This window comes from Microtus oregoni, unplaced genomic scaffold, assembly GCF_018167655.1.
Source record: "Microtus oregoni isolate MIOR12 unplaced genomic scaffold, Mior012 000011F_ref0000422, whole genome shotgun sequence".
Classification (NCBI taxonomy): domain Eukaryota; kingdom Metazoa; phylum Chordata; class Mammalia; order Rodentia; family Cricetidae; genus Microtus; species Microtus oregoni.
Genome location: NW_024543070.1, coordinates 21,469,669 through 21,485,143, shown reverse-complemented (window position 1 = coordinate 21,485,143; position 15,475 = coordinate 21,469,669). Strand labels below are relative to the sequence as shown.

Below are 15,475 nucleotides of genomic sequence, written 5' to 3'. Positions count from 1 at the left end.
CTGTACATTTCCATGGTCCATTCTGAGTCCTGTCTGATTTGGCTGCTGTCTTTACCTTATCATAGATGTCAACCTTTATTTCAGTGGCTCCTGATTCATGTGTAGCAAACTCTAACTGTGTTAGCTTGGGCTCGGCTCCTCTATGGTCCAGCTCTTACCTCCTGTTCTGCTGACCCAACCTTCTTCTTCTCTAGGGCTCTTCATAAGCCTACCTTACTCTTAAACTGTGTCTCCTTTTTTTTCAGTTTTCAAATTTATCTGCCATCTCTTTGCTTTCAGCATCTGCGATACTTGAGGGCTTTGAACATTTGCACATTATTTATATATCTTCTCGGCTAAGCCTCAAACTCTTGAAGGCAGAAATAGTGTTTCCAGCTCTGTAATCTGCAATTACACAAGTACCTAGTAAATGTGTGACTGTCTCTGCACGTGCGCGCACACACCTGCCTTTGAAGTTCCTTACTGAATACAGATGATTCCTGATCCTGGGTGGCTCTTAGGAGTTCTCTGCTGTATGGCCGGGTGAAAGTGAACACACACACAATTCTGTTTTCTTCTGTTCTTTGCTTTCACTACAATAGCCAAGAAATTGCACACGGCAGTCAACACTTCATTACATGAAGGCACTGGGTTAGATGATTTTACCTAGCTCTGCTGCCAAGAGATGGAAGTGTTCTGAGTGCCCGTACCATATGGGAGGGTCAGCCGAGTGTGAGAGCAGGGGGACAAAACACGAGCTACTTCAGAGAAACCCTCCTCAGAAGTAAGGGAATATATGACTTTTTTTTTAAGGTTTTAAGGAATAGTAGGGAGTTTTACACCATGGGATTTTATGTGACTCCTGCCCCAGGTGTTCCTGCTCTGTTCTTTGTAGAATCCCAGGTGATCGTCTTCATCCCCGTCAAAGAGGAACAACTGGGTCTTAATGTTCCTCTGTTGTTGGCCGCAGCCTGACCTCCAAGTTCCGTCTGCAGCCGACTGCACCTTTCTGTTTGATTTGTTCTACAGTTGTTTTCCTAGGCTGTTGTCGCGTAGCACAGTCTCAGGTGTGGGCAGATAACAGCAGCTGCCCCCATGCATAGGTCCGTTCTGAAGTTGTAATTACACACGGCCAACTGCCATCTGAGAACAGTAAATCAAAAACTCCAGAAACAAACAATTCACGGTTTCAAGAATCTTTTATTCCAGCTTATGGTTATAATTATACCATTTTTTACTGTGAGTTATTGCAGTTAATTTCTTATTGTGCCTAATTTATAAATTAAATCTTAACATAAGTGTGTGCAGAAAAGCCAAATACACAGGGTTTAATACTGCCTTTGGTTTCAAGCATTCACTAGGGGTTTAGACCAGGTCTCTAGATTAATGGGCAACATCTGTAGCCAGTCTTCTACTTCATAGATGAGGACACAGGCATCCACCAATCTGGGGACATCTGGCACTTGGCCAATCCCTGCTTCTCTTCCCCACAGCACTCCCGGGACTTCCAGCTCTTTTCACTGGTGGCCAAACTCGACTAAGCTTCTATCCTCATTAGATTCCCAGGGAACATGACATGAGATGGGTCTTTTTTGATGGAGTCCAAGTGGAGATAGCAAATAGCAGGGGACAGTCTTTAAACTCAGCCACACTGGTCTCAGAGTGACTGCAGAGCCACTGGTAATCTCACCTGGACGGGGTTGGTTGATTAGTTCATTTTCTCCCTGTTGTTCATTTTAAATTGGTGGCTTCTCAGGATGTTTAGAGGTGGGGCGAGGATGAATTCTCATTAGCCAACACAGGCAAGCCATGAATCTAGTGAGTTAATGACACAGGAACACAGTGATTGCCTGGTATCTGATCCTTCTGTTCCTGCCCACAAAGCTGGGAGTTAGGAAGTAGGGGTAATACAATTAGCAACAGTTCCACTTGAAAAATGCCAACAAAATGCCAACATTAAGGGCAGAGGGGCCAACTTCACAACTTAAGGTCCCAAGACCAGTGCAGAGGAGCTAGGACCCAGGGCTGATGGAGTTCACTCATAGTTGTTGAACACAACTCTCGTCTTGGAATACTATTCATCAAGAAATCAGTGCTTCAGCCAGTGGCTGGTTACTGAACTTCATCCTTCCATTTGTTTTATAAAGCTGGACCAGTGAGGGGAAAAGGTCATTCTTCCTCCTGTTTTCTTGCAAGAACTGGACAATTTTTGCCCCACGTACACAGACACAATGTTATACAAGAGAAAAACCACCAATAGGTGGCATTTACTGTTTCCTAGACACTTGATAAGAATGTTCAGTTACATTTCAAATTTATTTGTTAACGTTTTGTGTTGGGTTGATGGGAGATGAAGGTACCTTTTAACTCTGGCACCTGCCGTTCTCCCCAAATGTCAAGGACTGACATTTGATGTTGTTATCCCCAGTCCACTTAAAGATGCCATTCTTCTGTTCATCTGAGGTCCAACCATCTCATGCGCACCTAGGAGAACTTGCATGCTAGTGAGATGAGACATGCATTGTACAGGGAGACCTGTGTATCCAGATGTTCTCTATGCCTTGTAGAGCCAATGCCAGCCTCTGGGTGGCCATCGAGTCCCTGCAAGAGGTGTTCTGCACCTCGATTCTTCATATCTGTATCAGTTTCCTGGCAGGCACCCAGTGTTCTGCAGTAAGAGTTTTGAGGTGCCCTTGAGGGCTTCCCAGTGCTGACAGTGGTGGCACTTAGTGGGTGTGCTTTCTATCCGACAGCCACAAACACCTTGCAGGGAGGTGAAGACTGCTACTCCTCAGATGAAGTATTCCTTCTTGCTGTTGTCCCCAGCGTCCTGGAGGGTAGGGTCGCTTTGCAGGGCTGCATCGGCACTCTCGGCGAACTCTGTGCCTTTGGCCTCATTGGTGTGGTAGGTGCCTTTGTACCTGTACAAGTACCGAAGCATGAGGAAGAGGAGGCAAACCAGGACCAAAGCCACTGCAGTGATCACAGCTGCAAGAAAGACAGGATGCAAATCAATCAAGGCAGACAGGGGCAGTGTTGCATTATGACTTTGTCCTCTGGGCATAACGTCCTGCCATCTTGAAGTAGAGTTCACCTTGGCAAGGCCGGGTAGCCATGGCCAGTCAGGAAAATAAGGCAGCGGTATCTGGGTCTATGAAACTACTGACCTTCCCTGGTTGACAGGAGAAGAGAGGATCCCAGAGGATCACCTGGGGAAAAACAATCTCTATTTGCTATCTTAAGTCTTTGCATGATTGAGCATGCATGTGATGGAAATCAGATGCATCATAGGAAAGGACATGCATAGCATACAAAGGTTCACATAACCAGAGTCCATCAATCACCACAAAATTCACCCAATGACTGACCAAATGTGAGCCAAACAAGGATGACTCCCATGAACTTGCCAAACTGGACTGAAATAAAAAATCCCATGAGGTCTCAACCCTACACAAAGAACTATAGGCAACTGAGGAAAGCTGGGAGTGGGAGAGGTGGCCTTCCTCAAGGAAAAGCACACCAGCTGGTTGACTAGTACCAAATGGTCAGCCCTAAAAATCATACATAAAGCAAAATTATGTGCACTAAACAGGTTATATTAGGAATATATAAATACACATGTGCATGCAATAAAATTAGTAAAATCAGAGGCTATGGATTTAAAGTGGGGAGAGGTATATAGGAGAGTTTGGATGGAGGAAAGGGAAGGGAGAAATGTAATTAAACTTTAATCTCAAAAACCCAACATCCCCAGCATCCAATTCCCCTTTCTCCTATTCCACAAAAGGAAGATTCAGGCAGCAGTCAAGCACCCTTATGCAAATCTTGCTCAGGACCAACTGTTCTCTCATGGCAATCACACTCTGTAATTTTTGCTTTGCCTTGGAATGAAAACCCTTGCTGCTTTGCTATTTGTGAGTGCTTATCAGTTCTTCACACACTCTGTCTCTACAGAGACCACCAGTAACACATAGTACTTGTATTGACTTGAAGTTGAAGGGCCCATAGAATGTAGGGTTTCACTTCTCCAGACAATCCCATTTCCATATGGGAATTTCTGTGCCCAGGTTAGGAAGAACTGATTACCCTCCATAGAGTCCATAGGGGGGAAAGACAAGGGTGATTGGGTATGGCATGAAATGGGTGGGGGAGGTGTCCCTATCCAGTCTGAACCATTCATTTTGGGAGGTGAGGTTTTCCAGGTCTCCAGGAAGATATGAACTTGGCCATGATGCTGATCAATGCCAAAGGTGTGCTAGGTCCCAGCAATCAGAGAGGTAAAGCAGAAGGTGGGACAGGAGGGGTCAGATCACTTAGGGTCTGGAAAGGGAAATTTAGAAGGTCCAAGGGCAATAATCCCAAGGAAGGTGTTTCATCTTTTCTCACTAGGTTTGAAGTTGTAGAATTTAACTATTTTCACTTTAGAAGGAAGGGTTCCTCGAGTAATATTGTTGGGCAATATAGCTCCCATATCTCATTTGTATTAAATGATTTCCCAAGTTCCTTACGACTGTCACAGGAACGATTTCCTAAGCTCCCTGTGACTGTCGCAGGAACACCGCCTGTCAATAGTTCCTGAGAAAAGGAAGGGCTGAGGGCCCAAACGACGAGACAATGATCAGCTAGATGAAATCGACAGGTGTCTTTGATGGCTTCCTGTTTCTTCTTTATTTTTAACTGAAGATGATCTCTGAGCTGTGCACCAGCGAGTGAGAAGAGGGGATCACAAAGAGGGAGCAAAGAGAGACACAGCCCAAGCTTGTTTGCTCTTGGGCCACAAGTGGGGAGCCATCAGCCCAGAGTTTCACCTTTGGGTGGAAGTGTGAGTCAGGACAGTGTGGGCTGAGGGAGATGTGAAGTCCTCAAAGCCTGGGCTAGCTTGTCGACTTGTACCCAAAACTGCTTTACAGGGTTAGGACACACTTGTTAGCTGCTTTCTTTTCTCCCAAACCAAGCAACCCTCCTGTAGTCTCTCTCAAATGCAGCCATGGAAAGCAGCCGAGACCCTCATAAGCAGTTGAATCCAGCGCTCCTTTTGAATCTGGGAGCAAGCCTAGCTGATGCCCAGAACTCTGACAACCTTGAATTATAACCCTGCTTTTGTCTAATACCTTCCTGCTTTGAGACTCCTGGCACACAGACTAGGTCACATGGTGTGAACCTCTACCTCCTTCCACCACCCCCAAACTCTAAGAGTCAGAACTGCTTTTGTTTTTTGGAATTGGAGGCTTTCTCCCTCCAGAATCCATACCCTGTTACACATGGCACCTCTCCTTCTCCTAAGGCCTTCCCACTTCAGAACCTCTCATGGCTTTATAGCTATGGTGCTCCGACCATCCTACCCCAAATAAAGCTCTCCCATAGTGGATTTTGTCCCAGATTCCTTTTCTACTAATCTGGTTTTATCATGTTTTTATTTGTAACACATAGATGGCTCATTCTCCAGCCTGAGCCACTGTGGTGGATACAAGGTCCAGGGACAGGATGTCTTTTGATATGAGTAGCAAGCCCCCTTTTGTTCACACTCCACCAGGCACCATATGTAACACTTTCAATCAGAATGGGAGTGTTCCTTTCTATCCCCAAAGACCCCTCCAGGGGTGGAGACATAGTTTTTGTCAACCGGGCACAAGTCTATACACACTTAGGGAGGAGGAATCTCATTTCAAGAATTGCCTTAACCAGATTGGCCGATGGACAGGCCTATGGGGCATTTTCTTGATTGCTGCTTCCACAGTGAGTGGTTCCATCCCATGGTAGGTTTTCTCTAAGAAACTCAGCTGAGCAAGCCAGAGGAAACACACTGTTCAGCAGCTTTCATCCATGGTTCCTGCCTCTGCCCCTGCTTGGGTTCCTGCCCTGGCTTCCCTCAAGGATGGACTGTGACATTGACATGGAAGTTTACGTTAAATAAACCTTTTCCTCCCTGGGCTTATTTTGGCTGAGGTGTTTATCACAGCAACAAGAAGCAAACTAGAGCAGGAGGGAATCACCAGGCATTACCAGCCCTTTTCCACCTAGGTCCTCAAGCCAGTTCTGCTCAGGGTCTTTCTTGGCTTCTAGAAGAGAACTCCCGTGCCAGCTTACCTGCAATGATGGCGATCTCCATCACGCTGTAGGACATCCCTGGGTTAGGCTCTGTGGACAAAAGTGAAAACCTACGGTGAGAAAGGAAGACTCCCCACAATCAGAAACCAGTATGTACCCCCTGGTCACTTGTAAGCAGCTTGGCGATTGCCTGCAGAGAGAAGAATACAGTGCACCAGACCTCTGCTGGAAGGCATAGACCCAATTCTGCATGCCTACTGAACCAGGCTGAGCATACGCCGTGATTCCCAGGGCACTCCAGAACCATGCCACTCCCTGTTAAATCCCAGCACAGATGCCAATGCTCACACCTTGTAGATACCCATTGACTTTTCCCCCTGGGTATAATATATTCACCATCTTGGAGTGAAGACTACCTTGGCCAGGTATCTATGGCAACGCAATGAGCAGAAAAAAACGAAGGTAGCTATGTTTGTTTATGATAATGGCAATGGGACTTTTGATACCCTCTAACAGAAGGAAGGAGCAGGTCTCAAGACCCTCAGCTGAGATTGGGTCGTGACTCTCTTCCAGCTTTTCCCACATCCAAGTGATCTTTGGAGATACTAGGATACACAAAAAGGACACACAAGTGTTGTGATATTTTGTCTGTATTCTGACAACTAAAGCTTGCCTGGAGTTCAGAGGATGGAGTTAGAGTTCAGGAGATCTGTACAGAGAGGAGACAGGAAGTGACAACACGGGAAAGAGAGGAAGTGATAAGGCAGGGTGTAGACAGGATCTTGGCCCTGAGAATTTAGAGAGGTAAGAAGTGACTCTGACTGTTCCTTCATTTCTCTAATCTTTCAGCTTTCACCCTTGACATCTGACTCCAGGTTTGTATTGTTAAGACTAATTAGGATCACGCTTCATCTGCCGCCCAATGTAGGGAGCCATGTGTAACCAGACGTTTCTCTCCCACTCGCCTGTTCCCAAATACCCAGCAGCTACTTCCCAAATTACCACACAGAGGCTTAATATTACTTAAAAATGCTCAACCAATATCTTGGGATTAATATTAACTAGCTCTTAAATTTTAAGCTAAACCATATTCCTAATTTACACTCTGCCACATGGTGGTACCTTTTCTCAGTATGGCATGCCCATCTTACTTTCTCGGCATCTGGCTGGTGATTCCTGACTCCACCCCCTTCCCATCATCCTTAGTTTGTTCTCCTTTACTTCCTGCCTGACTACTGGCCAATCAGTATTTTATTAAACCAGTTCCAGCAACAAGTCATTATGGTGTCCAAGAGGATTATTCTATAACACAGAAGATTAACCAAAAGACTCCACGACACAGCTTCTATGAGTACACAATTCAAGATGTGAGACTTTGTGGTGATACAACTGATTGTGTATATGTTTGTCTGGTGTATGTATATGTCTGTATGGTTATGTGCATGTTTGTTAATAGGTACCTGTGTACTTGTGTGTATGGAGGTCAGAGATCTTTCTTGGCGACTTTGTACCTTATTTTTTGAGACAAAAATCTATCTACCTACCTACCTACCTACCTACCTACCTACCTACCTATCACAGACCCTAGACCTCACTAATTCTGCTAGGATGGCTGACAACTGGGTTGTATGACTCCTCTTCCTCTGGCCCTCTAGTTTTAGGATTACAGATGCATCCTACCACACCTGCCCATTTTATGGATTTTATGGATGCAAATTCAAGTTCTTATGTTGGCACAGCAGGCACTTTGTCAACTGAGCCATCTCCCCAGCCTCTGATGTGTCTATTTTTGGGTTATCCACATTCCTTTAAGTAAACTTTTACCCATGCTCTTGACAAGAAGCCCCTCAAAACTCACTGGTTGGTCAAATTGGACTTTGATGGAATCACTACTTCAGTCTGCCATTGGAGCCGTATCTGGGGCCAACAGACAACTGTTCAGATCTTCTTAGGAAAAGTTAATGCAATACCACTGTATCCGATCACAGAAGCCCACGTTGGCTAGACACTCAGTAGTGGTTATCTGTGGTGGGATGAAGATTGGCACCACTGTGTTTTTTTTTTTTTTTTTTTTTTTTTTTTTTTTTTTTTTTTGGTTTTTCGAGACAGGGTTTCTCTGTGGTTTTGGAGCCTCTCCTGGAACTAGCTCTTGTAGACCAGGTGATCCGCCTGCCTCTGCCTCCTGAGTGCTGGGATTAAAGGCGTGCGCCACCACCGCCCGGCTCACCACTGTGTTTTTAACACAGGCCAGTTGATGGTCTGCTCACACCAAGTGTGGCTTTGTTATTGCCTTACACCTACTCTCTCAAGGGTCCTCCTGAGAGATGCCGGTCATCATCGGCCATTCCACAGGTTGAACATTCAAGCCCAGGCATGTGACGTGCCTTTGGTCACACAGCTCATCCAGTGGCAGCCTGGGACTTCATTACTCACTTGGGGTATACTTTCAGTCTCTCCCCGAGTTTTCTTCCCAAACCCAGATCTTTGTATCAACTGTACAGTGGGAAAGGCCCATCCTATGGAGCTATCCAAGTTACTGAAGTTGCTGCTAGTACTTGCCTGTGGCTTCTGGATCTGGCACACTGCAACCTCCTATAGTGCTTCCTCTAGCTACTACAAATGATATCTCCTCTCCTTGGGGGCACAGGGGAGTAGGGGATTTATTAGACTCTGGAGATAGCAGCACTAAATTAGAAATCTCAGTACAAGCTGAAGCAGAGAGGAACACACCAGGCTCAGGGAATCGTTGCAATTGTAGTGCAAAGAGACCTTTCTCCACAGGGCAGTTACCATGTACTTGCCTGGATCTGATAAAACACTGGCTGCTAGAGTCTGGCGGGGCAGTGGGTTGGACATAGCCAGGAGGGGAGCCTCGGGTCAGCCAAAGGTCCTGGGCAGGTCCGCTTCCCTGGCTCTGCCACCCACCTACCCCCACATACAGCTTGTCTTCTAGGCTCAGACTATATCCATTCCACAGATTCTTTCCTTGGTGGTCATCTCCAAAATGCTGGAACTCCGCTTCAACTTGACTACACCTTCACCAACATCCTCTCCCAGGCTCTCTCCAGGGGCTGTGAGCTTAGCACATGGTGCCAAGACTCCTGTTCTCTTCAGGATCCCTTCAATCCTGGGGCTTTTACTGCAATGAATGCTGCACCTTCACCAATGGTCTCTTCTAGCTTCTCACAGTGCCAAGCCTCAGCTGCTGTCCATGAGCAAAACCAGTAACGGGCTAGAAAACTCTTCCACATTGCCAAGTTTGGCTGCCAGCAGGAGATGCAGCCTCGGCCTTTACTGGATCACAGCTCCTGTGTGCTGGCCCTGAAGGAATCCTTCCAGAAGATTTTTTACCACAGAGATTCTGGTTTCATCTAATAACCACTCATTTCTCAGCCCCAAATGACAAGCAGCAATTTTCCCAACAAGGCAAAGGTTTCACGTTAGTCGTTCTGGGTCTCTTGGAAGTCACAGCTGATTCTTCATTCCAAGCAGACCAGAACTGAGGGAGAAGGGTCATCTGTCTATTGGTTAAGTTTATTTGTCTATCCGTTGCTTTAATTGATTAGTTAATAAAGAAACTGCTTGGCCTTTGATAGGACAGAAAGTTAGGTAGGCGGAGTAAACAGAACAGAATGCTGGGAGAAATAAGCAGAGTCAGGTGTTCGCCATGATTCTCCCACTCCAGACAGACGCAGGTTAAGATCTTTCCTGGTAAGCCAGCTTGTGGTGCTACACAGAATACTAGAAATGGGTTAGATCAATATGTAAGAGCTAGCCAATAAGAGGCTGGAACTAATGGGCCAGGCAGTGTTTAAAATAATACAATTTCTGTGTAATTATTTCGGGTAAAGCTAGCCAGGTGGCTGGACACAGCCCGCCGCTCCACACAACACAGAACCTCAGATTCCTAATAGCATACGAATGGCCCCCATGAAGTCTTTGCTTCCTTCTGAACTTTACAAGGCAGACCTCCATCACCTGCACTGCTCTCAGTATTATTCTCTAAGTTCCCACGAAACAGCCCACTGGGTTCTCAACATTCAGTGGATTTTCTGATCTAAAGTTCAAATGCCTCCACAATACTCCCCAAAACACATGGTTAGGTCTGTAACAGCAATACACCATGAACTTAGCACTGATTTCTGTCTTAGGGTTTCTATTGCCTGGGATAGCCTGAGACTGTCCACTTGGGAAATACTGAATAAATATAAAACTAAAGCATGAATGGATGCATGCATATATGAACAAATGGATTTAGTGGCTGGAATTCTGTGTGACCCATAAAAGTATATATTTATTTAGCTCAAAGTTCTGGAGGCTTGGAAGTTCAAGAGCATGGTGCTAACATCTGCTAAGGGTCTTCTTATCACATCAGTAAATAGCAGTAGGAATCCTATGATAATCTGCAATGTTATCCTCCACACAGTGCAGCCAACATCTTCACTATAGAAGCTGTGACTACTTTCAAGGGACCCTCAAGATTAGGTTTGTTGACATTTTCTCATAGAAGTAGGGAGTGGGGAGGGTTGTGGATTCTTGCCTGGATCTCAGCCATTCCCTCCTGCACCCCTATACTGTCTATATGAATTTTGTAAGTTGTGGTACAACCCTGGGTCTTAGCAAAGCCAGAGCGCCAAGACAGGTGTCTCCATTATGGGAAGACATAGTCCTGTTATAGGGAGACATAGGACACCATGGAGGAGATAGACTTGGGCTCCAAAGGTCATGTTGGGATGAGCATCCTTCCCTGTGTTGTGGTTTGGATGAGAAAAATGTCCCCCGTAGGCTCACGGACTTAAATTCTTAGTCCCCTGCTGGTGGCACTGTTTGAGAAGGTTATGGAACTTTTAAGATGCAGAGCTGTGGGGGAGGAGTAAGTCACTGGGGCAGGCTTGGAGAGTTACAGCCCCACCCCACTTCCAGTACTTACTGTCTGCTTCCTGTGTGCTGTTCAGATATGGTCTCTCAGTTCCTTGCTCCACCATGCCGGTCTCCTGCCATGCCTCCCCAACCACTATGGACTAGCCCTCTAGAACTGTCAACCTAAATAAACTCTTTCCTTTGAAAGCTGCTTTTGGACATGGTATTTTAATCCCAACAGAGAAATAACTAGTAAGTGCCACTTGGACTCATGCTTGGGAGGTTCTATGCCCAGAATTTGCTCACACGAGGACCTGGGGGGAGGGGCGGGATGCTATAATTCACAACTCAAGATTTAGGTGCCTGGGCTATTGCTACACGTCCCTCTGCTATTATTCTTCTATCCTCTCCAGAAGTTCTTTTACACCACACACACAAATGGCACTCACATTTACCTCACAATTGATCAGCTCACTTGAGCGATAGTACATACAGAAAAGGAAGAAGGCTTTGTGACCATTCTTCTAACAGAGAATAAAACAGCTTCCCCTTATCCTGAGTCCAGGACAGCAGCCCTATACAACTGAAGGATGGGCAGCGTGGAGCCACTTCTATCTTATAGGCTCTCCTCCAGGGAGGACCTGTGTTAAGGGTGGACTTGAGGCATACAGGGTATTAAAGGCAGGAAGGGCTAAGGTGACAGTCCATCAGTGAAATCCTGGCCTCAGAAGCACAAGAACCCGAGTCCCATCCTTACTATCTGAATTAAACAAAAGGGCATCCAAACAAGCCCAGGTGTGGTGGCATCTGCTCAGAATCCCATTGGGGGGGAAATGGAGAAAGGTGGATTCCTAGGGCTCCTTCTTGGCTATCCAGCCCAATGGATTCGGCTACAGGCCAATGAGAGACCTTGTCTTGAAAACAAACAAGCAATGCATGGTAGCCAAGGAATGACAGAGTTGTCTTCTGATCTCCATATGCGCACATTCCCATATGTGCACCTGCACATGTGTGAACACACACATTCAAAGAAGGTGCCAAGTATTCTCATATATTCATGGAGTACCATAAACAAAGAAGAAGATACTGTGTCCCCTAGCTCCAACCCCCACAGACACGGCCTGAACAGAATTTCTAGGAAACTCAAAAAGACGGAAGGAGAGAGAAAGGATTCCAGTAAAGCTTTGCTGGATGTCAGGTTCCTGGGAGAACTGGGGGACCCGGAATCTGCTAGAGCTACAGCAACACCACACTGCTTATGCCTGTGGAAAGTTGGCCAGTACCATCAGATAACTGAACAGGGTAGATCTCTGGACAATACCAAGGCCACCAAGGTTCTTGGTGAACTTGTTCTCCTTTGGAGAAGGAGAAGCCCACTCCAGGAGCGGCGGGTGTGGCTTTAACGCACAGGAATAGGGACATGGCAATGAGTCTGCTGTCAAGCTGACAGATGACTACAGGGAAAGGAAACTAAGTTGTTGCTTGGGAGCTGAAGTCAGGGACAGCAGATGCCATGTGACAGGAGTGATCCACTGTCCATGCTTGGGAAAGGCCAACCTCCCTGGACACAATCAGAGAAGGCTGAGAGCCTGGCTGCAAGGCAGGACAGAAAGTGGGGAATGGCCAGTGAGAAGGCTCAGTGGGTAAAAGTGCTTGCCACTACAAAGGCTGCTGACCTGAATTTCATCCCTGGGCCCCACATGGTAGAAGAAGCAAACTGGCTCCTGCAAGCTGTCTTCTTGCCTCCACATGTGCAATATCTATAACTATATCTGTATGTATATACACAGATGCACACAGAGTAAATCACTAAATAAATAAAAAACTCAAAAAAGAGAAAAATGCAGGGCACATTATGAGGAAAGAGATGAACTGCTCACTATGGAATCCAGCAGAAGCTTTTCATCAACAAAACAAGAATTATAACATAGATCCTAATTTCTTACAGCCTTTCTCTTTTTCAGCTATAAACCTGCGATTCTTTAGAAATCTCACCAGAAAGGTTGTCTACAAGAAAAGGAAATGTATCAAACTATTTGTGCAACCTTAGTGGTCTCTGTTTTTTTAACCTCAGCAGTTTACAATTACATTCAAGACATCTCAAGAATCAGTTCACTTATCTATCTATCTATCTATCTATCTATCTATCTATCTCTTAGCAAAAGACCAAGAAAAAGAAAGAGTTTCTGAGCAATCTTTAGTGGCTTAGCTTGAGATCTAGTGAAATGATGTGTATGGTATGACAGTTAATCTTGGTTCCCAATTCTCAACTTGACTGCATCCGAAATCAGCTAAACCTCAGGCAGCTCGGCACATCTGCAAAGGATTTTCTTAATCAGATCAGGCAGGGAGACCAACCCCAAATCTGGTCTACACCTTGGGGAGGTAGCCAGGACAAAAGGACACGGAAGAAGGAGACTATTCCATTTATCCAGTTGCCATCACTCTTGTTGGGAAGTCCATCTGTGATGATATAGCATCCATCACAAATACTAGAACCTACTTCTTTGGGATCCCAATGTAGACTACAGGAATCCTCCAGCACTCCAGTGCCGGACTGAAATTGCTGAGATATTCAGTCCTGAGAGACTACAGGATTCTCAACCTCTCCCTTGTAGACAGTAATTACTGCGACTACCTGGACCGTATCCTATGAGTCAATGGAGAAAGAAAAACCCTTTAAATACATACATTCCTTCTGAGTTCAGGTCCTTTAAAGGACCCTGACTAATACAATTAGTTGTGACTCACCCTTTAGAGATTTGAGAGCCTTGGGAATCCTCTTACTTTCTGTGCATTTTGAGAAGCCACACATTCAGGCTCTCACGCGTGTCTTCTTGAGTACCCTTTTTCTTCTAATCTCCATGCTTAAGGCTATATTAAAATATCTTTAATAAAATCTCCTCTTCGTTATCCCAGCTACTCCTGAAATTATTTCCAGTGTCAACACCGTGAATCCTGGTTTGGCTTTAAACAATGACCAGAAAGATCTAGGGGATTTCCTATGGTAGACGAGGGAAGCAGTGTGGGACAATGTTGGTGCACCCCACTGTTTCACTATGAGAATTTGTTCGGTTATGAATAGTAAAGGAAGGGGGTACTGCTTTCATCATCTGTGGAACATGGTATGTAAGCACTATGGAGGGAAGGAGCTAATATTCTTGGATCATGGTGACCTTCTCCAGTGCCCCCTTATCTTTCTTGAGGTGGGATTACACCTTGAGGTAGTATAAAACTTTTCCTGCTAGTGTTCTTCCCTCTCAGAGACTCCTTTCCTTCTTGGCAAAGCAGAGGCAGGAAATCCTGAACGGGGGGAAACGATGCAGCCTAGATAACTACTTCTCACCCTCAAGCTCAAGTGTGCACGCACAAGAATCCCCCGAGGACCTAGAGAACCACAGATCAGCCTGCCTCTACCCCAAGACCCTAGGTAGTCAGTGATGGGGGGCAGAGAACTTACAGGTCCTTATGTGACTAAGAGGAGAATCTAAGCTGTCATTTTCCAGGATCCATCTACCTTGGTTTTTGAAACAGGGTCTCTCATCGACTTGGAACTAGCTGATTAGGCTGGGCTAGCTCGCTAGTGAGCTCTGGGGATTCTCTAGTCCTCCTGACTCTGCTACCCTAGTGCTGAGATTACAATATATGGCACCACACATGGCTGTTTTTAAACATGGATTCTGGGGGAATCAAACTCAGGTCGGTCCTCATTTCTCAAGCAAGCCCTTCACCAACTGTGCCACCTCCCCACCTGATCTCACAGTTCTCATATATTCTCAGGTGCTGCTGCTGCTGTTGCTGGAGCCTGGATCTAAGGACCACTGAGTTCATGGCTGAACCCATTGTGCTCATGGCTATAGACTATAGACTGCAGGAATGCTAAAGCATTACACCCCACCCTGGCAAAGGTGACAACAGGCTTTGGTAAATAGACCCAAAGTCCCCCATACTTCTCTCATCAAACAAAAATGAAATCACATCACACCTCCGTCCATCACGACTCCTGACTAGTGTCTCCTTTCTTTTCAGGAACCAGCCAATGTCACTAAAAACCTAGCACAATCAAGGACTGAGAATTTGTCACCTTCCTCTTCTCTGCTTGCCCCCATAACTGTTGCTGGGGACAGGGGAGATAACTCTTATACATAACTCTGATAAATGCTCGTATCCTTCCGATCAATGGCTTATGAGAACACAGTGTTTTCAGCCTTGTTCTCTGGAGGCTAAGCAAGACCTTAGCTGAATACACACAGTAAGGGACTACAGCGAGACAATGAAGGGAACCAGCACTGTTGATCACATCGAGACAGTGGAAGAACCAGCACTGCTGATCACACTGAGACAGTGGGGGAACCAGCACTGTAGATCACACTGAGACAATGGAGGAACCAGCACTGCTGATCACACTGAGACAGTGGAGGAACCAGCACTGTAGATCACACTGACAATGGGGAACCAGCACTGCTGATCACACTGAGACAACGGGGGAACCAGTACTGCTGATCACACTGAGACAATGGAGGAACCAGCACTGCTGATCACACTGAGACAGTGGAGGAACCAGCACTGCTGATCACACTGAGACAGT

General features: G+C 45.9%; 1 protein-coding gene across 1 annotated transcript in view; it reads right to left on the bottom strand.

The window, feature by feature from the left end:
• Window positions 1–1,167: 1,167 nt before the first annotated feature.
• Window positions 1,168–15,475, bottom strand: part of Gypc (glycophorin C (Gerbich blood group)) — a 43,738-nt gene continuing 29,430 nt past the window's right edge. The window contains exons 2-3 of the mRNA XM_041660161.1: window positions 6,067–6,117; window positions 1,168–2,967 (exon numbers count right to left, since the gene is read on the bottom strand). Of these exons, the coding sequence (XP_041516095.1) occupies window positions 2,771–2,967; window positions 6,067–6,117 (248 nt within the window). The 3' untranslated portion in view covers window positions 1,168–2,770. The remainder of the gene's footprint in view (window positions 2,968–6,066; window positions 6,118–15,475) is intronic.